The sequence below is a fragment of the Peromyscus leucopus genome, chromosome 9 (assembly GCF_004664715.2).
Source record: "Peromyscus leucopus breed LL Stock chromosome 9, UCI_PerLeu_2.1, whole genome shotgun sequence".
Taxonomy (NCBI): Eukaryota; Metazoa; Chordata; class Mammalia; order Rodentia; family Cricetidae; genus Peromyscus; species Peromyscus leucopus.
The window spans coordinates 60,847,841-60,874,807 of record NC_051070.1 but is presented as its reverse complement, the minus strand read 5'-3'; the positions used below and the strand labels follow the sequence as shown (position 1 = coordinate 60,874,807).

At 42.5% G+C, this 26,967-nt stretch overlaps 1 protein-coding gene across 1 annotated transcript in view; it reads right to left on the bottom strand.

The window, feature by feature from the left end:
- LOC114703377 (guanylate cyclase soluble subunit beta-2-like) overlaps nucleotides 1-26,684 on the bottom strand; it is a 40,193-nt gene extending 13,509 nt beyond the window's left edge. Inside the window, exons 1-8 of the mRNA XM_028884188.2 lie at nucleotides 26,504-26,684; nucleotides 21,512-21,611; nucleotides 20,454-20,650; nucleotides 18,517-18,625; nucleotides 17,015-17,118; nucleotides 15,284-15,500; nucleotides 4,221-4,541; nucleotides 226-374 (exon numbers count right to left, since the gene is read on the bottom strand). Of these exons, the coding sequence (XP_028740021.2) occupies nucleotides 226-374; nucleotides 4,221-4,541; nucleotides 15,284-15,500; nucleotides 17,015-17,118; nucleotides 18,517-18,625; nucleotides 20,454-20,650; nucleotides 21,512-21,611; nucleotides 26,504-26,656 (1,350 nt within the window). The 5' untranslated portion in view covers nucleotides 26,657-26,684. The remainder of the gene's footprint in view (nucleotides 1-225; nucleotides 375-4,220; nucleotides 4,542-15,283; nucleotides 15,501-17,014; nucleotides 17,119-18,516; nucleotides 18,626-20,453; nucleotides 20,651-21,511; nucleotides 21,612-26,503) is intronic.
- Nucleotides 26,685-26,967: the final 283 nt, after the last annotated feature.

Below are 26,967 nucleotides of genomic sequence, written 5' to 3'. Positions count from 1 at the left end.
AACTCTGCTGAGCAGGAGACTGGTGCCTGGGAAAGTGGTGATTGCTGCTCCTGGATACCCAAGCACCATCTGAGAATGGGTATTCTAAAAGGATTCCTGAAGCACTTCTTCTTCCTTGTGTTCCTCTCCTTTTCAGACTGGTGCAGAGGCAGTAAAGGAAGACAGACTCAAGTGCTTCCTTCCTGGCCTGCTTCCAGAAGCAGGCTGCACCACACACACACTTACTTTGTAGACCTCGTGAACACTGGTGAGCCTGTCAAACTTGGAGTACATTGAGTTCAGCATATTCACTATTTGGATAGGTTCACAGACTGCACAGATGTTGGTAAATGTCACCACATCACTGAAAAGGATTGTACACGTTTCGAATTCTCCTGCAACAGAAACGATGTCAGTGGTAGCCAAGGATACAGAATAATAACTCTATGAATGTTTAATTCAGTGTCTTTTGAAGACCAAGCCTGCCTGCGCCCTGGGGGAAAGGAACTGATGTCATTCACGGCTCCCCATCTAGTCAACAGATAGGAGCCCATACATTGAGTCCCTGTGGTGAGATAGTCATTGTTCCACAAGAGTCATATTGCATGCAATAGACAGAAGGAGCTCCGGGCCTTAAGGAGTGCTCCAGCTAGTGATGGAGGCAGGGATATGAGCAAGCAAATGCTCCTCCCACTGAGAAGTGAGAGTAGTGTGGGTTGAGAGAAACGGCCCCTTTGATCAAGCAGAACCTGAACTACAGAAATGCCAAGCATCGGGTCCCGAGGAGTCCGTCTTGGTACAGTGCCATAGCTGCCACTTTCTCCTCCTTATTCTCCTCTTCTACCATGGTCCCCCATTATACTAATTTCCACATGGCAAACGACGATCTTGTTAAGTTAGTGCTCACTTTTTTATCCTTAGCATACACTACAAATGGAACCCTGCTCTGTCCATGCCACCTCTGACCTTACATCTCCACGACTCCTTCTGGCTTACTCTGATCCAGCCATGTTGTCTTTCTTGGAGTTATCACGAGGAGCATCCCCTGCCTTGGGGCCTGCACAATGGCTGTCTCTATGCCCGATGCACACCACTCATCTCAGGGAGAAACTATTTTGGGAGACTATTTGTACTGACAAATGCTGCATGCTAGCATGTAGAGCAGGCTTGTTGTGGGCAGATTCTCAGTAACTATGGATTGACTAAGTGGATTGCTGAGACCTGGAACATAGTAGGTGCCTTCTGCATTGTCTGTCTGTCTGTCTGGCACTAATCTGTCTTCACACGACTCTATCACTCCTACTCTGCCCTTTTCATCCTTCTCACCTTGTTTTATTTTTTATTTTTTTCTTGTTCATTATGGTCATTTTTTAAATGGAAAATATTTTTTTTTAAATAAAATACATTCTGACCGTGGTTTCCCATCCCTCATCTCCTCCCAGGTCCTTCCCACCTCCCTACCCATCCAACTCCACACCTTCTTTCTCTCTCTTTAGAACACAAACAGACAAATAAAAAGCAAATGAACCAGAAAGAACAAAACAAAAGGAACAGATTTAAAAAAACACAAAGAAAAAGCACAAGGAACCTATACACACACACACACAGACACATTCACACATCCATAAAGACACAAAACTGGAAACCATATTATATAAGTAAAAGACCAGTGGGGTTAAAAACAAAAAGACCAAACAAAGCAACATGGGACAGAATATCTAAAAACAGCACTTAGCTCATTTTGCTTTATGTCTTTGTCTGGTCTCCTCATTTTTAAATGTTGCCTGTTCCCCACCGTCTTCTCCTCTCACCTCATCTGCTGCCCTGGCTGCTTCTCTGTTGCTGTCATGAAACACTGATTAAAGCCAGGGTGGGATGAAAGGGGTTGTCTCCCCTTACAATTCCCAGGTAACAATCAACCACCGAGGAAAGTCGGGGCAGGAACTGAAGCAGGATCGTGGAGGAACACTGCTTACCTGCTCGCTTCCAGGCTCACTTAGAGCTACCGTTCAGATACAACCTAGGATCACATGTTCAGAGGTGGCACCACCCACAGTGAGCTAGGTCACCCTCCATCAATCAAGAAAACCCCACAGACATGCCATAGGCCAACCTGATGGAGGCAACTCACCCTCCATCAATCATCAAGAAAACACCACACACACATGCCACAGGCCGACCTGATGGAGACAATTCCTCAGCTGAAGTTTCCTCATCTCAGGTGACTTTAGTTTGTGTCGCCTTGACAAAAGCTATCCAGATGATCTCACATCATTCACAGAACCTATGATTAGTTATCACCCACAGTTCAATAGATTCTAGACCTATATAGTTCTATGCCAGAACTTTCCCTTCATTTCTGCCTACAATTCCTGTTGTTGCTGTTTTGGGCTCTTTTGGGGGGCCCACCACCCAGCTCCCAAATCACTCACAGAGGCTTATTCTTGGTTATGATTGACCGGTCTTAGTTTGGCTCAGTTTCTAGCCAGCTTTTTTTAACTTAAATTATCCCATCTACCTTTTGCCCCTGGGCTTTTCCCACTCTCTTACTTCTGTAAATCTTACTCTTACTCCATGGCTTGCTGTGTAGCTGGGTGGCTGGCCCCTGGAGTCCTCCTCTTTCTCTGGCTACTTCTTTTCTTTTTCTTCACCTCCCAGATTTCTCCTTCTACATATTCTCTCTGTCTGCCAGCCCCACCTATCCTTTCTCCTGCCTTGCTAATGGCCGTTCAGTTCTTTATTAGACCATCAGGTGTTTTAGACAGGCACAGTAACACAGCTTCACAGAGTTAAACAAATGCAACATAAACAAAAGTAGTACACTTCAAAATAATATTTTGCAATAAATTCCTAACTACTTGCTGCTCTTATTATGGGAGGTCCTGTAGATATCTCACACTCAACCTTTCTAAACTGACCTGACTGCCATTGCCTCAGGCCTGATCTTCTTTCTGGTGTGTGTGTGTGTGTGTGTGTGTGTGTGTGTGTGTGTGTGTGTGTGTGTGTGTTGCATATACATGAGAGTTCGTATACATGAGCCCACAGGCCAGAAGAAGGAATTGGGTATCTTCCTCTATTGCTCCCTGACTTACTGCCTGGAAACAAGATCTCTTACTGAATTAGAAGCTCCCCATTTCAGCTAGGCTGGCTGGCCAGCAAGCTCCTGCATCTACCAGTCTCTGCCTCCTCCAACCCCAATACTGGAGTTCTAGTCCATGCAGCCATACCCAGCTTTTTAATAAGTTTCTCTCATTGTTTCAGGCTTCCGCATGGTCATGTACTGCTTTTATATGGCGGTAATGGGGATTTGAACTCAGGTCTTTATGTTTGCAGAGCAAGTGCTCTTACCCATTGAACCATATTCCCAACTCTCTATTCCATCTGGAAATAAATCACAACATGTTTTTATGCTGGCAACTTCAGAGCCCTCACCATTTACCCTCAGGATAAAGTCTTGCTGGTTGCCCCTCACCCAGCCTCAGCCCAGGCCTGGCTCATCACCTGCTGTGTGATCAGCACTCCATCACATAGCCTGCCTAGTTAAACTAGTCATGCCACTTCTACTGCAAGGAAAATGAACTTGAGAGTAGGGAGATGGCTAAGAGGGCAAGATTGCTTACTGTGTGAGCACGAGGGCCCGGGTTCAAATCCCCAACACCCACATAAAAAGCCAAGTACAGTGGTCCGAAAGCCTGAATGTGGTGAAGGGAAGATACTGGAACATTTCTGAGGCTTGCTGCCCTCTAGTACAGCTCTAGTATCAGTGAGAAGCCATGTCTCAAAGGAATAAGACAGAAAGGAGTAGAAAGGGACAGCTGTCTCTGACCTCCGTGTGTGTACAGGCACATGCACCAACACACACACATATCTATACAACACACAAGCACACACACACACACACACACAAGCACATAAAACCAGTGAATTCTCACTGTCTAAAAAACAACAATTTCATTTTCTAAAGAACCCAGAAACATCACTACACCCCCAGAACCTCCTTGTCCATGTCCTGCTCTGAAAACAATCCACACCCCACTCTTGTATTGTTTTTTTATTATCTTCAGTACGTGGAAAGAAATGAAGGGGATGTGGGTTAACCACTTAGCCCAAGGTGATGCCATTTCTAAATGATAAAGCCATAAATCAAGCCCGGATCTGCCTAGGTTCAAAGTCCACATCCTTTAGCATGAGCACCATCCTCCCCATACTCCAAGGTCACTGTCAAAGGAAGGGCACCTTACCTGCTGCCACCTTTTTGCCCTCCTTGAGCTGGTTGGCCACGTGTTCAGGCAGCATGGCATATAGCAAGGTCTCCGTCTTCTTCTTCTCGATGGCCAAGTGCTTGGAGAGGATACGCAACTCCTCCTTCTTCTCCTCCAGCTGGCGGGACAGCTCCATCTCTGCCAGTCTTTGCTGGTTGAGGAGGATGAGATCCCTGGTGGTATCATGGGGGGCGATGTCAGAAAGATGCATCTTGCTCTCTTCGAGCTCTTGCAGGCTGCAGAGCTTTGGAGAACACATGAAGATCATGCACTCCAGAGAGTCCATCCAGATCATCTGGCCTGCCCATCACAGAGAGGAGTGTGACAATGAAACCACATGGAATCACATGGAACAAGAGGCAAGCAGCACCCATACCTACCACATGTCCTTTAGCCTCTGCACAGCCTGCTCCCTCCTTCTCAGCCATGTGTCGTGAAACTCATCTGTACCTCTGTCTCTGTTCACTCATAAGCCACTCTGTGCATAGCGGCTCTTCCTGTGACTGTGGTTCTGAGCTTGAGGTGCCAACACCAGCTGCTCTGTCTTCTCTCTGCCTTGCTCTTCTACTGTCTTAGGTGTCAAGCTAACCTTCCCTCTGGAAATCTTGCTTCCCGAGGCTTTCTACCACTGAATTCTCTCTGGACTTGCCCTACTTAACTGAAGGTTTTCTTTGCTCTGTGTCTACCCTCTCCCCTTTTCTCACTTTCGTAAATGTTGCATTGTGTAAGACTTAAGTTCAGGCTCTCTCTCTCTCTCTCTCTCTCTCTCTCTCTCTCTCTCTCTCTCTCTCTCTCTCTCTCTCCCTGTGTGTGTGTGTGTGTGTGTGTGTGTGTGTGTGTGTGTGTTTCTTTAAAAATTTTTATTTGTATGTAGGTATGTGTGTTTATGTTCCCAATTTGAGTGTGGCTGTGTCAGATGCCCTAGAACTAGAGCTACAGACAGTTATAGACCATCTGATGTGGGTACTGGGATCTGAACTTGGGTCCTCTACAAGATCAAGTGCTCTTAACCACTGGGTCATCCCTTCAGCCCCTTTCTTTCTTTCTCTCTTTCTTTCTTCCTTTCTTTCTTTCTCTCTTTCTTTCTTTATTCATTCATTCATTTTTGATATCAGAATATGTATCACTCTGTAGCCTAGGCTGGTCTTGCACTCATAGCCATCCCCCTGTCTCAACCTCCCAAGTGCTGGTATTATACGTATGAGCCACCACACCTGTCTGGGTTTTCTGTTTTAACATTATCCAGTTGTGTCCTATGCCAAAGTGACAAAAAACACTGTGTCTCATAAGAAATCTTGCTTCCCAGACTCAAATTGTGTATTTCTTTAAGAATAGATATGATTCTTAGCCGGGCGTTGGTGGCGCACGCCTTTAATCCCAGCACTCGGGAGGCAGAGCCGGGCGGATCTCTGTGAGTTCGAGGCCAGCCTGGGCTACCAAGTGAGCTCCAGGAAAGGCGCAAAGCTACACAGAGAAACCCTGTCTCGAAAAACCAAAAAAAAAAAAAAAAAAAAAAAGAATAGATATGATTCTTAATGCATCATAAAAACAGTGCCCATTCATTACAGTAAAGGAAAAAGCATAAGAGAATAGTGAACATCATCTATAACAATCATATTGCAGATACACATTGACTTTTAATATTCTCTATTACCCCAATTCTAAGCACAAGAGAATAGTGAAAATCATCTAAAATAATAATACTTCAGATACATAATGACTCTTAATATTCTGTACTACCCAAAGAGGAACTATCTGGTATCTATTTGCAATCTGAATTTTTCACACAAAATATACTTTCCTGCAGTATTTCCTGCAGTATATACAGCTCAAATTTTGCTGACTACACTGGTTGTGGTGTCTTATTTAAATTTTAAGCCAGCATTGATTATATCATGTCTAGTGAATCTTTCTATAAACAATACTGCCGTGAACAAGCTTGACACCTCTTTATGCATACCTGTGGCTGTTTTGTTAAAGGATACACTCCTGTGGACGGTATTTCTTAGACAAAAATATGCTGTTTCTTAAAGCTCTTGATACTCATTTCCCAATCGCCCTCTGTGATGATGCGGCCACTATGGTGGTTGTTTCCCCTGCTCCCCGTTAGATGTTTGTTTACAGATGTCTACCATCTCTACAAGTGACCTCCATCATGGATTCTTTTGGCACGTAACTATTAAGTACCAAGTATTGACCTGGCACACTGCTTTAAGCATCAGAATACGTGGTGACTTGAACTGACAAAATTCTTGCCCTCAAGGATTTTAGTTATACCATTTCTCAGTTCCTTACACCTTCCTTACCAGTTCCCCAGCAAGAATGGTAATAATTATTCTAAATGTTCTCCTGTAACACCTAGTAACCATGTCCTGCCTTATGTGAGTTTGTCCTGATTGTCACCCCCGCACTCCTGCCTAAGCTACTCTGACACCTAACCTCTTCCACCTGCACCCCAGCAATGGCCATGACCTGCCCACCAGACTCCATTTCTCTAAACCAGGATCCATTCTTTGACGCTTATAGTCTGGGATTCAGATCTCAAATAGTATCCACAAGAGACCTTTTAAAGTGTTTCCAACTTCATGGCAGAGTTCAGGTCTTCATCTGGACAACTATGTCTCTTACCACTACACTTTATGATTAACTCAAGCTTTTGGAGCATCCTTTCCTGTGGCTTTTCCTCAAATCAATTTGTATATATGTTCAACAATAGATATAATTAGTCTAACAGGCAACTCAAGGTGTCCCTCACAGGTACAAAAATGTGCTCACACTGGATTGAAGACCTAAGCACAAGAGTAAAAGTATAAAACTCTTAGAAGAAAACAGAGGGAAATGGATTTGGTTGTGTCAGTGATTTTGTGACTGTGACACCTAAACACAGCCAGAAAGAGAAATCTAGACGAATTAGACTACACTAAAATTTTAAATGTCTGTGCACCAAAGAACACAAACAATAAATTGGGGGCAACCCGTAGGACGAGAGAACGTGTTTGTAAATCATCTGTCGAATAAGGAGTTAATAACTAGAATACGTAAAGAACTAGCTCTCTCTCACACACAGGAAAATATAGACAAAGGACTTGAATAAACATTTTACCAAATACACAAAGAAATGGACTAGAAGTGATGGTATTGGCATACTCCTGTAACCCAGAACTTGAAAAGAAGAGGCAGGAGGATCATCATGGTTTTAGAGATCTTATCTTAAAAAGAAAGAGAGAAAGAAAGGAAAGAAGAAAGGAAGTTAGGGAAAGTCACCAATTATTAGAGAAATACAAATAAATCAAAACCACAAGAGACTTTGCAGTTATTAGAATGGCTGTTATTTTTAAACATATAGAATGTAATAAGTATTTGTGAGTATGTGGAAAAATTGAAATCCTTGTGCCTTATTAGTAGGAAGGTAAAATATTGTAGCAACTTTAAAAAATGTTAAAGTTTCTATTAAAAAACCCACATCAATTCTTTGCTCTACTGCAGCCTGCCTGTAAGAGCCCCTCTTCCCACATCACCTCTATTCCTGAGGCCTCCATCTCTTGGTATCAATCCTGTCCCCTTAGTTCTTTCCACAGCCTGTTTCAGCCTTTCCTCTTAGCCACCAACCTGCAGAAACACTATCTACCAGGGACCCCATAGCCACCACACCTGCCTGGGATTCAGAAAGGGCAAAAGCAACCAAAGACTGGAATGCCCCCACAACAAAGACACGACCAAATATCGACACCAAGAAACACCTCAAAATATAACAACTCTAGATACCTAGATCCCTGCACAAAACCACAAACTACCAAGACACTATGCCTCTGTCAGAAGCCAGTAACCCTACTGCAATAGGCTCTGAGAGATGCAACAGAGCTGAAGCACAAGCCAGGAACTTCAAACCAGAGATTATGAACATGTTCAAGGGCCTTAAATAGGAAATAAATAAATCCCTCATTGAAGTCTGTGAAAACACAAACGAAGAGGGTAATGAAAACAATTCGAGACATGAAAGTAGAATTTGACAAAGAAATAGAATCACTAAAGAAAACTCAATTGAAATAAAACTGGAATGAAAAACTTAAGATGTCAAACAAAAGCCTCAGAGGTAAGCCTCACCAACAGAGTGCAAGATGTGAAAGAGGATACCTTGGGTATTAAGGACAAGGTAGAATAATGGACAGCTCAGCCAAAGAGAATGTTAAATGTAAGAACATCCAGGCACAAATCATCCAGGAAAGCTGGCACGTTATGAAAAGACCAAATCTATGAATAACAGACTAGCATGGGGAGAGGAAAGAAAATAAGTCCAGGTCAAAGGCACAGGAAATACCTTAAACAAAGTCATAGAAGAAAATTTCCCCAATCTAAAGGAAGAGGTGCCTATCGATGTGTAAGAAGTGAACACCAAATAGACAGAACAAGAAAAAAATCCCCATAACACATTATAATTAAAGCATTAAAATGTATAAAAGAGATAAAGAATATTAAAAACTGTAAGGGAAAAAGACTAAGTAACATATAAAGGCAGGTTCATTAAAATAAAACTTCTCAGTGGAGACTCTGAAACCCATAAGGGACTGTTCTACAAACTCTGAGAGACCACAGATGGCAGCCCAGACTTCTTTTTTTTTTTTTTTGGTTTTTCGAGACAGGGTTTCTCTGTGTAGCTTTGCGCCTTTCCTGGAGCTCACTTGGTAGCCCAGGCTGGCCTCGAACTCACAGAGATCCGCCTGGCTCTGCCTCCCGAGTGCTGGGATTAAAGGCGTGCGCCACCAACGCCCGGCCAGCCCAGACTTCTATACCTAGAAAATCTATTGGTATCAGTAGACAGATAACGAAAAACATTCTACAATAAAGCCAAATTTATATAATTTCTATCTATAAACTCATAGTACTAGTGCCTACATCAAAAAAGGAAAGATCTCACATTAATAACTTAGTGACATGCAAGAAAGCTCTAAAACAAGAAGAACAGCACACAAATAGTAGATGAAAGTATGTGTGTGTGAAAACCCATATTCAGGGGTGAAGCCAATGGAAAAGAGACAAATAAAAAACACAAAGAACGAAATAAAGAGTTGGCTCTTTGAGAACATCAATAAGATTGACAAAACCTTAGCCAAACTAACTAGAAGACAGAGAAAGACCATCCAAATTAATAAAACTAGATACAAAAGGAGGAGATAATAATAAACACTAGGGAAATTCAGAGAAGCATAATGACATACTTTAAAAATCTGTACTCCACCTGGATATGTGTGATTTTTTTTTATTCCTGTGACCTATCAAAGTCAAAACAAGATCAAATAAGCAATTTAAACAGATTCATAAGCCCCAGTGAAAGAAAAGTAGCAATTACAAGTCTCCCAATAACAACCAAAGAACAGGGCTGGATAGGTTCAGTGTAGAATTCTATCAGACCGTCAAAAAAGAGTTAATACCAATACCCCTCCAATTATTCCACAAAATAGAAACTAAAGGAACATTTCTTAATTCTTTTTACAAGGTCACTAGTACCTGAAGGCAAAGCCTCACAAAGAGCCAACATAAATTATGGTCCAATTTCCCTTAAGAATAAAGATACAAAAAATCTTAATAAAACACTTGTAAACCAAATCCATAAACATATCAAAAAGGTTATCCATCATGATCAAGTTGGTTTCATCCCAGAAATGCAGGAATGGATCAACATGCACAAATCTATAAATATAACCCACCATATAACAGACTGAAAGGCAAAAATCACATTATAATCTGAGTCAACACAGAAAAGGCCTTTGACAAAATCCAACATCCCTTCATGATAAAAGTCCTGGAGAGACTAAGGATACAAAGGACATACCTCAACATAATAAAGGCAGTTTACAGCAAGTCCACAACCAACATCAACCTGAATTGAGAGAAACTCAAAGCATTTCCACTAAAATCAGGAACAAATTAAGGTTGTCCACTCTTACCATACATATTCAATATAGTACTTGAAGTCTTAGCCAGAGCAATAATACTTAAGGAGATCAAAGGTATACAAACAGGAAAGGAAGTAGTCAAAGTATCTTTATTTGCAGATTATATAATTTTACATATAAAAAACCCCTAAATATTCCACAAGGAAACTTCTACAGTTGATAAACACTTTTAGCAAATTAGAAGGATTCAAAATTAACACACACAAAATTCAGTAGCCTTCCTATGTATAAATGATGGACACACTGAGAAAAAAATCAAGGAAGTAGTATCTTTCTTTTTTTCTTTTTTCTTTTCATAATAGCCTCAAAAATATATTGGGATAATTCTAACTAAACAAGTGAAAGACTTGTATAATAAAAACTTTAAGACACTGGAGAAAGAACTTAAAGAAGATACCAGAAGCTAGAAAGATCTCCCATGCTAATGGACTGGTAGGACTAATATTGTTAAAATGGCCATCATACCAAAACTAATCTACAGATTCAGTGCAATCCACATCAAAATTCCAACACAATTCTTCACAGAAATTGTAAAATAGTTCTCAACTTCATATAGAAACATGTCCCCCCCCACAAAAAAAATCCAGGATAACTAAAACAATACTGAATAATAGAATAACTGCTGGAGGTATCACCATCCCAGAGTTCAAGTTGTACTACAGATCTGTAGTAATAAAAAACAGCTTGGTATTGGCATAAAAGTAGATATGTTAATCAATTGAATCAAATTGAAGGGCACCATATATCTAGGGGCACCTGATATTTTTTTTAAAAAAGCAAAATAAGTAAATAAGTAAACACTGGAAGAAAGTACAGTATCTTCAACAAATGGTGCTGGTCAAACTGGATGATGTTTGCAGAAGAATGGAAGTATATCCATGTATATCACCTCAAACAAAAATGAACTCCAAATAGATCAAGGACCTTAACGTAAAACCAGATACCCTGAATCTGATAGATGAGAACGTGGGGGATAGGTTTGAAGTCATTGGAACAACAAAGACTTTCTGAACAGCACATATTAGCCAAGACAATATCCCAACTAGACTTTGAATGACACCCAGTAAAACCTCCAATACCAGGATTGGATCTTGTTGAGATGTATTGCCAAGGCTATTGGCTACTTTCCACAACCTGAGGGTAAGGCCCTATGGCTAAAGAAAACACATGTGTCATCGAACATGGAGATATCAAGCTGATGTCTAACAGTAACAGTGTAACAGACACTAAGACCAACAATTAATAAATGGGACCCCATGAAGCTGAAAAGCTTTTGTATGTCAAAGCACAGTATAATTTGGGCAAAGCAGTGACCTATGCAATGGGGAAGGATCGTTACTAGTTATACATCTGATAGAGAGTTCATATCTAAAGTATAAAACTGAACATCAAAAAACAAATCACCCAATTTAAAAATAGGGTACAGAACTAAACAGAGAATTCTCAAAGGATAAAACACAAATGACTGAGAAACACTTACAGAAATGTTCAACCTTCTTAGCCATCAGGAAGATGCAAAATAACACTACTTTGGGTTTTCACCTTACCCCAGTCAGAATGGTCAAGATAAAAAAAAAAAAAAAAAAAGACAGTACATGCTGGTAAAGATGTGGTGAAAGCAGAACACTTACTCATGCTAGTGGGATTGAAAACTAGTACAGTGACTATGGAAACCAGTATGTCAGTTCCTCAGGAAACTGAGAATTTATCTACCTCAAGATCCAGCTATGACACTCTTGGGCATATAACTAAAGGATTCTACAGCCTACTACAGAGATACTTGTTTATTCATGTTCATTGCTGTTCATTCTTAATACCCAGAAATTGGAAACAGACTAGATGTCTGTCAACTGCTGAATAAACAGTAAAAAATGTAGTACATTTATACAGCACACTATTATTCAGTTGTTAAGAAAAAATGGAATCATGAAATTGTCAGATAAATGGATGGAGCTAGAAAATGGGAAACTACAATAGGAGGATTAAATAGGGGTGGGAATAGGAGAGAATAGTAAAGGAAGAAATATGGAGAGGGACAGGTAACACTAAAGGACATTTGAAAAACCATATGAAAACTTCCAACTGTAGAACTTTCTGAATATATACATATATAAAAGGAATCTAAATAGAATCACCAAATATTAGCCAAGACAATATCCCAACAAGACTTTGAATGACACCCAGTAAAACCTCCAATACCAGGATTGGATCTTGTTGAGATGTATTGCCAAGGCTATTGGCTACTTTCCACAACCTGAGGGTAAGGCCCTATGGCTAAAGAAAACACATGTGTCATCGAACATGGAGATATCAAGCTGATGTCTAACTAGAAGCTTCACCCCTAGTGACTAGCATTCATGGTACTGGAGGGTACTCCTCATGATACAGAAGGACTAAGGCAAATAATCAATATCTTCCAGCTACAAACTTTGCAACCCCCAACAGTGAACTGCCTCCAAGATATATATTTTTGTGTAATAGTGGCACAAATGTTATGGGAGTAACCAACTACTGTGTGATTGGTTCCACTCCATGAGAAGGAACCACATCTGACACTGATAAATTGGCCAAGAACCTGAGAATAGCTAGGTCATGGGCATAGGGGGAAACCTAATACTATTATTCTGCTAAAGAAAAAAGACCAAAAAAAAAATGACTTCTAATGATATACCGCTATACCCATAGATCAGTACCTCACTCAACCCACATCAAGAGAAGCTTCTTCATGTAGCAGGTGGGAAACTAGTGCAGAAACAGACAATGTGCAGAGAATAAGAGACTTTAGATCACCCAGTTCTAAATTGGATGTCTTCATTAAATCCCTCCCCTCAGTGCTCAGGGGAAATAAAGAAGACGAGGCAGGAATATTTTAAGATCATAGGGGATAGACAACACAAAGGAACAGTGTCTTCCAGACACCACAGGACTGATGCATATATGAACTCAGAGACTGGAAGCATGCTTAGGACCTGCACAGGTTCAAGCCAGATGGGGACCCCGTGCTGAGAGGGGGAATCGGACATGATCTCCTACCCCTAACCAAGAAGTTATCTACAATTGATACATGCTTGTAGCACAAATCTTAAATGGTCTTATTCATAAAAATCAAACCTGAAGCCAGGTATTGGGGTGAATGCTGGAAGGTCAGAGAAGCAGAACAAGCCACCTCACCTTGCCAATTCCTCAGCTAATCCTGTTTCTTCAGACTGGAAGCCTCTGAGTCCTCATCTGAATGGATTTCAGCTGACTGCTGCTAAAAGCCTAAAAGCTTAACCAGCTACCAGTTCCTGGTTTTCACCCCTTATATAAATACCTTTCTGCTTTCTGCCATCACTTCCTTGGAATAAAGGCTCACCTCCTGGGATTAAAGGCATGTGTCACCATGCCTGGCTGTTTCCAGTGTGGCTTTTAAACTCACAGAGATCCAAATGGATCTCCACCTCCCCAGTGATAGGATTAAAGATGTGTGTGCCACCATTTTCTGGCCTCTATATCTAGTGACTGTTCTGTTCTCTAATCCCAGATGAATTTATTAGGGTGCACAATATTTTGGGGAACACAATACCACCATACATGCTGGTAAAGGAAAAATTAGTTTTTTTCAATGAAGTCTTACTGGTTTTATTGACTACAGTTTAGGATAGGATCCATCTAGGAATAACTGGACAACACAAAGCAAACTCAGTGGTATCTTTGTAGATTTTTTTTGTCTCATTTTGCTTTGTTTGGGCATTTTTTTTTTGTCTTATTGGTTTTTGCTTACTTATTTTTATTTCTGGTGTGTGTGTGTTCTCTGTTTTTTTTTTCCTTTTTTGTTTCTATATTTTAAAGAAAGAGAACATGAAGTTGTCTGGGTAGGAGGAGGGGGATCTGAGAGCAATTGGGGGAAAAGAAAAAGATGGTCAAAATACATTGTATAGAAAAATTTTTCAATAAAAAAATAAATTTACTATATGACCTATCAAGTCCATTTCTGTATATACATATGCTCAAAAGAACTAAAATCCAGGATGCAAGGAGATGGATATTTGGGTCCTATGGTCACGGAGAGTCACAACAGCCAAAGGAATTAAGCCAAGTCTTTCTTTCTTTCTTTCTTTTTTTATTTTTTTATTTTTATTTTTATTTTTATTTTTGGTTTTTTTGAGACAGGGTTTCTCTGTGTAGCTTTGCGCCTTTCCTGGAACTCACTTGGTAGACCAGGCTGGCCTCGAACTCACAGAGATCCGCCTGCCTCTGCCTCCCAAGTGCTGGGATTAAAGGCGTGTGCCACCACCGCCCGGCAAGCCAAGTCTTTCAATGGATGAGTGGCTAGACACAATCAAGCAATGGAATATTATCCAACCAAAGAGAGAAGGAAATGAGCCAGCCCCAGAGGAACAAGTCCTGTAAGACTCCTCTTCCCTTACTCAGCACCTAGAACAGCCACAGCCACAGAGACGAAGTTAGAAAGCTGGTAGAAGCCAGAGGGGAAAAAAGAGGAACAGGGAGCTATTTAATAGGCAGAGGATTTGAGTTCTGCAGATGTTTAAAGTGTTCTGAACATGGATAGGGTGATGTGTGTACCAACTGTGAGCATTCTTAATACGAATCTCCTGTAGTGCAGATTAAAATATGGAAAAACTTCTATTATAATTGAAGCAAAATCAAAATGTATTCTCTACCAGTAGGTTGGATGAGTTTGTTGCTTTAGAAAGGATAGACATTAAGTTAATATATTATCTCTCATGTAACAGAGCAGAATTTTGTAACTATAGAATTTATAATTACAACTGCATATTTTAGTGTACAGTATAACCATATCATATAGTGTTGGAATATATAATATGTGCATTTCCATACAGTATGTTTATGTACATGTATATACTTATCATATAGTCCTTTATGTTTAAACCAGAAATAACTGAAAATATAAAATGTTATTTACTGATCAGACCAAGTAGAAATATCAGAAAATAAAAAACAAACAAACAAAACAAAAAATCCTTGTTCTCAATGTAGTCCCTTCCCTGGCTTGGGGGAGGTTGAAAAGCTCTCTTCCCATTCTTGCTGCTCTAACAGGCAGAAGAGAATGGCATGGCCTCTTACCCCGGAGTTTGAGTGTTGGCTGGCTCTTCCATGCTCTGGGCATCATTTCTCTTCGTGCCTTCAAGACAAATTGGCTGTTAATGAACTTGCAGATGCTGGAGATGCTGAAGGTAACTTGAGGGTGGATGAGGGAGAAATATTCATCTATTCCAAACTTCTGGGTTAGGAGTCCAGGGATGTACTTCTGAATATTCACTCCAGCTTGCTTGACCCTTAGCTATCCACAGAGGACACATGTCAGTCTAGGAATCAGAAAGCAACTCGCACCGTTGGCTTTCCCTTAGTTGTGACATTTGGGCTTTGCTTTATGACTCACTGGGGAAGAGGGTCAGTAATGGAATAAGCATAATGAAGCTATCATTTTCTTAAATAGTCAAATCTGCAGCTGATGTTGGAAGAGGAATGAAACAGCATGGGGCTGCTCAGAATCATATTCTGACTGCCCAGAGGCATTAAGGCTCTCAACAAAGCCAATAGTTCTTCATTCCATGCTGGATCTCCTCATCCCCTGCACAGCTCCTGGCTCCTTCATAAACTAGCAAAATTCTGGACTTGTCACCAGCGCATCCTGGGACCAGGATGGGACAATATTTCTCTGCTGTCTCCAGAGAATGCACAAAAGGCGCATGAAAAGGGACCTTGACATCACACATCCAATACCAGCACAGTGTCTGGAAGCCTTTACTAGTCATAAGATCGCAGGTAAGCTACGGAAATCAACGTTATGTATCATTCAGTTTCTATTAGTCTATAACAGAAGCTGACAGGGAAGGGAGTATTTAGAGCAGATTGGACTGAAAACAATGGCATGAGTAATAATAATGTTGTGGTATTGGAAGAATGTTGGCATTCACTGGCTTATAATTCTGTTTCCCACCTATGATGTTTTATTTTATTTTTTGTTTTTAACTGTCATGGTACCATCACTTTTCTATGGGAAGATACTATCCTCATGTGTGTACATGTCACAGAATTCATGCTGAGCACTCAGCTGCCAGGTGACATGCATATGAATTCCAATAAACACTAGAGGAAATCCTAATGGCTGACTAGTTTAACACATATGTTTGACTAAATTCATCTTGCCTACATACCCTTTCAATGAATAAAAAAAAAATCAACTCAGTTCACATGTCTGTATCATCTATATCTACATCTGGTTTTGTTTTGAGGTGTTACCTCTTGCTTTGCAGCCTAGGCTGACCTTGAACTTAACCCTTGCCTCAGCCTCCTGGGTGCTGAGGTTATAGATGTGTGCCATCATACCCAAGCTTCAGTTGAAAGATACTTGATCCTTGGAAATTGATAGCGGTCCATTTAAATGGCCGTGCTCACAGCCCCAACAGAACAGAGCGGGAAGTGAAGCATGATGGGAGATTGAGAGTCACCAGCAGGTGGCAGGTCACTTTTAGAACCATGGCTACAGGGTGCATTTTGATGCCTCTTTCTGGAGTGAATTTTAAAGTCTTCCTCCAGCCTTTCTTTCTGACCATAAACCTCCCCATTTATTCACTGGTTCAACTTCCTTGCTATATTTACCTGAATAAGAACATGCATTTCGGAAGAGTCTACAACATGAAATGAAATCAGTAGACCCTCCAGGGCAAAGTCTAGTCTCTTAAACCCTGTGAACTCGGGGATCTAAAGTCCTTATAGGACATGACAGTGGATTGAGCTCCCACCCCTGACTTAGCCCCCAAGCCCAAGCTTCTGAGAGGAAGGGACTCTTACTGCTTCATCAAAAACAAGGTGGAAAGGAAAAGCATTGCAGAACACCTCCTCTTCAATCCACAGTCTCTCAGGATAGACAGGCTGGAAGGCATCCCTGAAGGGCCCTGGACACAGAGAGAGAAAGCTCTAGTGAGAGGCCCCGGTGGAGGCACTTGGACAGGGTTAGAATCTTAAGTGTGTCAGGAGCAAAGTGTGATTCCCACTCCTCAGCACAGGCTCCCTCAGCCTCTCCAGATGGCCACAGCAATTATCTTCCAAATTAAAACAAACAGAAAATTTGCGACCAGGTTGAGAAGCCCTCCTGCCCCCTGCCAAGTTTCTGCCCGCTGCTGAAGAGTTAGTTTCGGGGCCAATTGAGTATGTCTCACCATGAAAACAGAGCTGGCATTGAAATGGTGACAAGCAGACAATGAGCCAGGAGAGGAGTGAGTGTGTGCCCGGGGCCGGCAGCAGGGACGTTTGCCATAGAGCTTTGTAGACTGACAGTTTAGGGTGGCACGTGAAAATTTAACCAACAGTCCTATTTGGCAGGGGGTGCAGATTCTCAATGGAGCCTTTTTGATATGAAAATCTCCTAGACAAAGGATGTCAACTGTGTTTGCCACAGCTTGAAGGACTCAGAATGCAGCTCTTTGAGCCCTCTAGACCCTCTCCCAGATGTCTGTCATTTGACCTACCAGGCCATGACAAGGAGCATCTAGCTCCCTTCTTCCACTGGGTCAGAGCTCTGATTCTGACTTGAATGTCAGGTGCCGGGTGTCAGTCTAGCTCAGTGCCCCAAGACCCAGTGTGTTGAGCTTATCATCTTTACTTTGTGAATGGAAAGCTGGACAGCATTGTCCCATGTCGCAGCTCCTCAGAGAGAGACAGAAATGTGCTTTCTTGATTCTTGCCCTCTGTTCTTTGTTCTGCTGGCTGGCTGTGGTTAGCCACAGATTCCCAGTCCAGAAACACACCCCAGTTAATAAGGCCTGGGTCCAAAAGAGATGCAGAATTTACTATGCCCAGGACATCTGTGCCCAGCCGCCTCTTCATAGGCACCTCCTGGGATGAGCACAAGTCGTGGCTTTCCTGATCACAAAAATGATGGTGTCTCCATGCTGCCCAGCACAAACAAAGGAGCTGCTGTATGGCAAGTTAGAAGCTGACTTTAAAAGTTAAAAACCGCCCGGTATCGCCAGGCAGTGGTGGCGCACGCCTTTAATCCCAGCACTCGGGAGGCAGAGCCAGGCGGATCTCTGTGAGTTCGAGGCCAGCCTGGGCTACCAAGTGAGCTCCAGGAAAGGCGCAAAGCTACACAGAGAAACCCTGTCTCAAAAAACAAAACAAAACAAACAAACCAAAAAAAAGTTAAAAACCATAGTTGCTAAATCCAAGCTCCAAAGGAATCAAGGCCTCAAAATTATAGGGGGCTTTGCCCCATTTGTGTACGGGGTTCTTGCCCTGCAAACCAGACAGTTGTTCTTATCTAAGAGCTGGATCCAGGAGAACAGCACACTCACCTTTTCCAAACACGACTGATGCCTTCGCATCCCTGTGAGATTTCTCTTCAGGGCCAACAGAGATGCTCAAATATTTCTCCTTCATCGTACAGACCGTTGTCTTGAGAGCCTGCAGAGGGCGGGGAGGGAAGGAAGCACAGGCACCTGGTCACAGGACTGGGGATGAAAAAGCCCTACTTGCTGCTGCTGGGCCCATCTTTGTGTAGCGAAGAGTGTTGGTGGGCAGAGGGATAGTGTGAGGGCTTGGAGGATCAGTTCTATCAGGAGCCTGGAGCTCCAAGGTGTACTTGCTAGTTAATCCTCCAGCCCTTTCTCTATCAAAGGAAGCAAGATATTTTTACAAGATCTCCAGGGAATGCTTAGAGGCTCATGAGTTCCTTAGGGTAGCTCTGAGACTATGTCCCAGGGTTAAATACAAAATGTGGCAAAAGCAGGTTACAAAGGTGCTCACCAGAGTCTCCCTTTATAGTAGCAACTGAAGATACACAGCAGTGGGATAGTTAACCATGCCAAGACACATTTCCCAGAGAAGACGTTCACACACAGAATCGGCAGCCTCTTGAGACGGGAGATGACTCTTCCTAGGGCAATAAGTGCATGGCTCTTGGGGGCGCATGAGCTGATCACACAGCACACACAGCCCTCCCTAGATCGATGAGTCCCTCGCAACTTGGGCCAAGGGGGTATGCAGAGGGTTTGTGAACTCCTTACTGGTTCAGGCTGCTGACACGTTTAAAAACGACCAGGCCCAATAAAGATAATCTCAGCGGCCATCCAGTTCTCACCGTAAGATCTACTAGGCCAGCGGCATGTCGGCACTCCTCTCATGGAGCCTCCCTGAATTGTAGGAGCTCTTTCTCATGTTTCCCTGATAAACCTGTATTCATTCTGCCCACCCCTTATCCCAGTTTCCTTTTTGGATGTGAGATAACAAACTCAGAAGCTACTGGCTCATTGGTGACTGTCATTTATCTGAGACCCTAGAACCTGAGGCAAACTCACCAAGAATCAAGAAAGTCTCCATCACTTTCAATGAACCCACAGCACTCTTGCTGAGGTTGAATCCTCTCCGGTGAGTGGACCCTGACAGCTTTGCATGCTATCCAATGTAACCCTGGGCTGTAAAACGTGACCTCAGGCTCCAGGAGTCATACTCCTATCTGTGTGTTTGAACAGGCTACATGGATTCAGAAAGATTTTAACCTAACACACGTGGCCTCTAAGCTGGCAGTGATCACCTTATGTGCTGTGGACGAGGTGGTCAAAGATAGGCTCTTGACTACATGCTGGACCTGTCACTGGTCCCACCTGCTAAGTAGGCACTGAGGACCTGACAGGTCCACTCATCGCAAGAGGACTGCGAAAGAAGATCGCAAATTCCAACTTCAAGTCCTTTATCTTGGGTTGTTGTTGAGGTTTTAAGAGAGACTTCTTGTTCTTCATCCCAGACTGGCCTCAAACTCATAGCAATTCTCCTACTCCAGCATCCCAAGTGCCTTATAGGTATGAACTATACCTATACCCAGCTTTGGCATTTCTATATGTGAACATTTTACAGGCTGAGGTACGTACTAGAAAGTCTGCATTAAGTTAACCTTGGCTTTGTGATTCTCAGCTAGAAGTGATTTTTACTCCCACCTCTAGTCAGGGGACCTGGGCAATGCTTGGAAACAATTAGATTGCCACAACTAAGCGGTAGCATTTTAGTCACATTGGATGGACAGAGGTCTGTGATGTGGCGAAGGATCCTACAAAGTGCAGCCCATCACAGCCCAGAATAATCTGGTCCACAGTGTCAAGAAAGCCAGGCCTGGGAGAGCTCGCCTAGAATTCCACTGTTCAAGGCCCGCTTATTTGTGTTGTTCACATAGACCGTTCCAGGACAAGCAGCCGTCCTGGGGAAGCTATGCTCTCTGAAGACACGGCAAGCGCAGTACCTCTTGGTCTGTGTGGATGTCCTCACTGTTGTGCGGCCTGTTGGCCTCTGCCCTTCTCATGTGTCTGCGAGCCTTCTGCACAACCAGAAACACGACATGCTCCTTCTTCCCTGTCCTCTCCACCTCTTCGTTCATGTCAAGGATGCTCATGGTCACATCAGTGTCAAAGAAGTCCTTGGCCACAGCTTCAATGATGCCTGCAGCAGAACGACACCTGTGGGTGAGGGATGGCAAGAGGCAGCACACCGCCAAGCATCACTGACATATCCACGCACACAACTTTGTGAGTTTTCTTCAGTTCACTACGCCCATGTTGCGCCTCAAGGCAGACATCCTATGATGACTCAAGGGGAAGATTATTCAGGGATTTAAGTTCTGAGAGTCTGAATACTAAATATGTCCCTGTCCTTATGATTTCTACCTCAATGTTTGTTCATGCTTTTCTTCCACGAAGACATATAACTCATTAGACAAACTGTAAATGGAAGCAAAATTCCACTGGAAATGCATTAAAGCTCATGGGTTCAAAACTATTGTTCTGGGAATCCATCTAGGGGTAAAATATAAAATATGAAGAAAGCAAACGTGAAGTTTCCCACTGCATTATCTACATTAGCAAAGGCTCACAACAACCACAAATGCAGCCATGGGGCAGTTAAGGGGAGTGTGGCATGAAATAGCCCCCTGCTCATACAGGGCTTTAGGGCAGGAGATGGACCTCCGTGGAGGAGAATGTATACTAAGAATGCAGAAGGCGTTGGGTTCAAAGCAAAACACAATCAACAAAAAGACTAAGTACCAAGACTGTTCTACAATGCTGAATTCTTTTAAAGTCAATAGATACAAACATCTCCACAGAATCATCATCGCTCTGCAAACAACTGTGTAGCGTGTTAAAGATCATGTCTTCTTCTGATGTTCTGGAAATTACTCTAAAAATCTCCAGATCCTTACGATCACGACAGAGAAGCCGGTCACCATAGGAGGTGAAGTGCTCTCCTCACAGCAGGTGTATGGCCACCTTAGAGAGCTCTGGGATGGGCTGATCCATGTCCTACCTGGTACAATGTGGCAGAGGCCACTTCTGTCTGAGTAGTAATGGAGAAGCATTGCCCCGTCAGCTCCTCCCTCAACTCGAAAGGACGGTGCGTTCATTTCCTGATGAACAGAAACAGCACATTTCTCCAATAGGGAAGGAAAACATGTTGTTTATATTATGGTTTTTATAGGCTCATAACATATTTTTATTTTTCTGGGTTAACATAAAAAACAATGAGTTTAACCACAGTGTATATATATATATATACATATATATATATATATATATATATATATATATATATATATATATATATATATATATATTGTTTTAATCTTATTCAGTCCCCTTCTAGACTGGCCCTGCACCCCCTCCAGCTGGCTCCCTTTTTTCCTCATTTATACCCTTTGGTTTAATTATCACATGTATTCCATCACCTCTACCTCCCATCTCCCTTAAGATCTCTTGTTCCTCTCACGATCCCCTTTCCATTCTGTGATGCTAACACGCATACACATTAACATATATACGTACATGTACATGCATACATAATTAAAAACATTTGTTACTTATTTTTATTTTACGTGTATGAATGTTTTGCCTGTGTGTGTGTGTGTGTGTGTGTGTGTACCACATGTGTGCCTGGTGCCTGTGAAAGCCAGAGAGGGTATTGGATTCTCTGGAACTGGAGTTACAGATGGTTGTGAGCTGCCATGTAAGTGCGGGGACGTGAGCCCAGGTTCTCTGAACGAGCAGTAATCTTCCTTAATCACTGTGACATCATTCCAGCCCCTCCTTGTAAATTTTATGTTTGAGATAGGGTCTCAATGTGTAACCAAGGTTGGTCTAGAATTCACTATGTAGTCCAGGCTGACCTCAAACTCACAGAAATCTGTCCACTTGTTGCCTCTTGAATGCTAGATTAAAGGAGCATACTGCTACACATGGTCTGAATATGAATACTTTTAAATCCAGGTCTGCATATGGGAGAAAACACACAGAATTTGTCTTTCTGAGTCTGGCTTATTTCACTTAACACAATCATTTCCAGTTGTATTCATTTTCCTGAAAATGATATGACTTTATTTTTCTATATAGCTGCAAAAATACTCAATTGTGTGTATGTACCATATTTTCTTTGTCTATTAATTAGGTTTTAGACTGGTCCCATGGCTTGGCTGTTTGCACAGTGCAGCAATAAACATGGATATGTAAATATTTCTCTAGATGACTTAGAGCCCTTGGGTATATGCCCAAGAATGGTATAGCTGTGTCATAAACTACGATTTTCAAAGTGGTGTGAAGCAATAGTATGTACCCATTAGCCCCCACAGAACTACAATAGAATGTATCCTTTACTATACACATAGAACTACAATAGTATTTCTCTATTACCACACATAGAACTACAATAGTATATACAATATATATATAACTATTCCATTTGGTAACTGGGCCTCACCCAGAGAAGTTAAAATGAGATTAATGAGAGAACCGTTGCTAAGCCTCCATGACCCTTAGCACTACACCATGCTGCTTCTATATACCCCAAGGGTTATCTGTCACCATACTTGGCCTGTGACCAAGCCACGTGAGCACTTTCACTCGGGAAGATTAGCGGCTCAGAGACCTCACAACTAGAAATAATCAACTCATTTTTGTTCTGAAGGCTGGTTCCACTTGAAAACTAGAACCTTCAAGAACATACTTTAGACTAAGCCACTTGGCGGGGACATGATCTAACTTTTGAGATTTCTGCAGTCTGTGTAGTGTGTTCCAGATTCTCAGCTTTTGTGAGCTGTCACCCATGCTGGGGAGAACTTTGGTGATGCAGCTGTCTGTGAGTCATTTCAGCTCCTGTAAGTGACCCCTCACCTATATTCCTGTAAGCCACCCCAATTAAACTCATTAGTTCACCAGTTGGACTTGGGTGGTATCCGTGCTTTGGTCTGTCATGGGCTCCCAATCTGGGCTAAGTAGACGTGTTGCTTCTCCCCAGGAAAAGGTCTTGTCACACAACAACAGTGTATGCTATGTTGGTGTGAATCTATGTTTCCATCTCTGTGTGTGTATTATGTGTGGCGTATGTATGTATGTGCACATACATGTTGGGTGGTAGAGGGGTAGGATCTAACTCTTCGCACCCTACTGGGTCTACTTCGGTGAAGAAATTTGACCGCAGCTGCCATGTAAGCTCTTATGATGTTGGAGCTGTCTGTGTTGACAGAGAAGGAAGTTCAAGGAGAAGTGATTGTTTATAAAACCTTTTCTGGGTCCACTCCAGTGTTACGGCCCTTTATTATGCCTCTTTCAATCCACACATCACAGTAAGGAGGGTTATTTGCTTCCTATTTTTGTCTGTGTCAAATGCCTTTGTAAAACGTGCTTCATACATGGTGGGTACTCAATAACTATTCAGGAGCTGCCAGGATAACTCCATGGAAAAAACTCTTACTGTGAAAGTGTGAAGACCTGAGTTCAAATCCCTAAAATCCACTTAAAGCCAGGTGTTGTCGTGTGTATAGTAATCCCAGGACTCTTACAGCAAAATGAGAGGACAAGACAGGATAATCCAGGTCCAGCTAGCCTGGTCTACCCAGCAGCAAACCACAAACAAGATGGGAAGTGGGAGCTGACACTTGAGGTCATCCTCTGATTTCCACATGCCCACACTCCTTCCTACACACACACACACACACACACACACACACACACACACACACACATACACACATACCACATACACACACACACACGCATACCACATACATACACAAACACACACATACACACACCACACACACACACACACACACACACACACACATACACACATACCACATACACACACACACACGCATACCACATACATACACAAACACACACATACACACACCACACACACATAAACACACACACACCACATACATACACAAACACACCACACACACAAACATATACACATACCACACATACACAAACACACACATACACACCACACACACATAAACGCACACATACCACATACACACAAACACACATACATACCACATACATACATAAACACACCACACACACATAAACAAACACACATACACATACCACATACATCAGATACACATACAAACCACACAAACACACATACACACACCATATACAAACCACACAAACACATACACATCTGACACATACAAACACACATACACTTACCCCCCACACACAATGCTTTCATATTGTCTTGATCTGGAAGATGGAAAAAGCATGTTCCCTTTGCCATACTAGTTAAGGGGCACTTTAGCAGCACAGTCCCATCTTATCTTCATGACCACCCTCCTGAAGTGCTTATGAACACAAGACATATAAATAATGAAGAAAGTTCTTGGTCACATACATACATAAAGGGACATAAAAATAAACTGTTTGAATCAACTAAGCAGGGCTTGTAGGGCCTCACAGAGACTGAAGTGAATATCACAGACCCTATATGGGTCTGAGCTAAGTCCTCTGCAAATACGTTATGGTTGTATAGTTCGATGTTCTTGTGGGACTCCTAAGAGTGGGAGCAGGGGCTGTCTCACACTCTTTTGCCTGCTCCTGGGACCCTCTTCCTCCTACTGGGTTGCCTGGTTGAGCCTTGATATGGGGATTTGTGCCCAGCCTCATTGTAACTTGTTATGCCATGTTCAGTGGATGTCATTGGGAGGCCTCCTCTTTTTTGAGGGGAAATGGAGGAGGAATGAATCTGGGTGAGGGGGGGGATGAGGGGGAGAACTGGGAGGAGTGGAGGGAGGGGAAACTGTGGTCAGGATGTAATGTATGAGAGAAGAATAAACAAATAAAATAAAAATAAACTGCTTTATGTGAGTTAATAAGCTATTATTTATGCTATGGATGAATACCACACCTTTACAATAAAGCATTTTTGTGGTGATATTGTGTTCCCCAAAATATTGTGTACCTTAATAAACTTATCTGGGGTCAGAGAACAGAAAAGTCACTAGTTAGGCAGTGATAGCACACACCTTTAATCCTAGCATTCCAGAGATAGAAATCCCTCTGGATCTCTGTGAGTTCAAGGCCACATTGGAAAAAGCCAAGCATGGTGACACATGCCTTTAATCCCAGAAAGTCAGCCTTTAATCCCAGGGAGTGGTGGTAGAAAGCAGAAAGATATATAAGGCGTGAGGACCAGAAACTAGAAGCATTTGGCTGGTTAAGCATTTGGCTGGTTAAGCATGTGGCTGGTTAAGCATTAGGCTAGTTAAGCTTTCAGGCTTTGGAGCAGCAGTTCAGCTGAGACCCATTCTAGATGACGATTCAGAGGCCTCCAGTCTCAAGAAACAAGACCAACTGAGGAATTGGCAAGGTGAGACAGCTGTGACTTATTCTGTCTCTCTGATCTACCAGCATTGACCCCAATAACTGGCCTTGGGTTTGATTTTATTAATAAGAACTTTTAAGATTCCTGCTACATATTTTGATGTTTAAAAAGAAAATCTAGGCATTTGAATTTTCAATCAGCTCTAACAAGAACACCAGCAAGGCATGAACTCCAGAAAGACATATCCCAGTTGGGAATTGAAGTTTCCTAACACCCCAATGGGTTAATCAGTGTTGGATGGCTCCCAGTTCTGGCTCTTGGCCCTGCCAAGCTTTGCCTAATCTGGTTGCATATGCTATTATCAGCTCAACCCCGGCCAAGAGACCTGAAGAGGTATTTGAAAATCCACCCCAACCTGTTTTTCAGCCCTTGTTCCCATCTCAGATTCATTCTGAGTCTGCATTCAACCTCCAGAAGTACACACCCGCGCCCCCCCCCCCCCCCCCCCCCCCCCGCCCCGAACCACCACAAGGCTAGAACTCTGACTTTTGTCAACCATTTATAAAGGAAGCCAGTGGGTATTTACCCTCCTTTTTTCCTCTAAGAGAGCTCCTGGGCCCACTGATGCCAGAGGCCATGGATTGTACAGCTCCCCTCAGGACCACCAAGACAAAGCCCAGACGGACTTACCTGGTAGGACAGTGCCAGGTAACTGTGGAGGGCATCTAGGTTTTCAATAAACTCCGTGAGACTCCCTCCCAGGGTCCGCAGCATCCTGTCGTAGCCAGACATCTTACAGAACTTGAAGAAGTATTCGCCAAAGAGCTTCAGAATGGCTTCCATGGATACGTCTGTGGGATACACACCCCCCAGTCAGATCCCTAGGAGGTGCGGTTATCCCTTGGGGAGTCTTTATTCATAGCCAAAGTGCTCAAACCCTGCTGCTGTGATACAGACTGTCGAATCCTGCACCTTCTTCATCAACCACAGGTCAGGAATCACCTCAGTGTCACAAGGCACCATTTAAAAAAAAAAAAAAAAAAAAGCCGGGAGCAGTCCTGGTTAACCACAAATCCCTCCCAAGCTCACTCAGTCTTTTCTCTAACCTCTAGGACAGATATTTCCCAGTGGTTCAAGAGAGAGCTGTAGAGTCA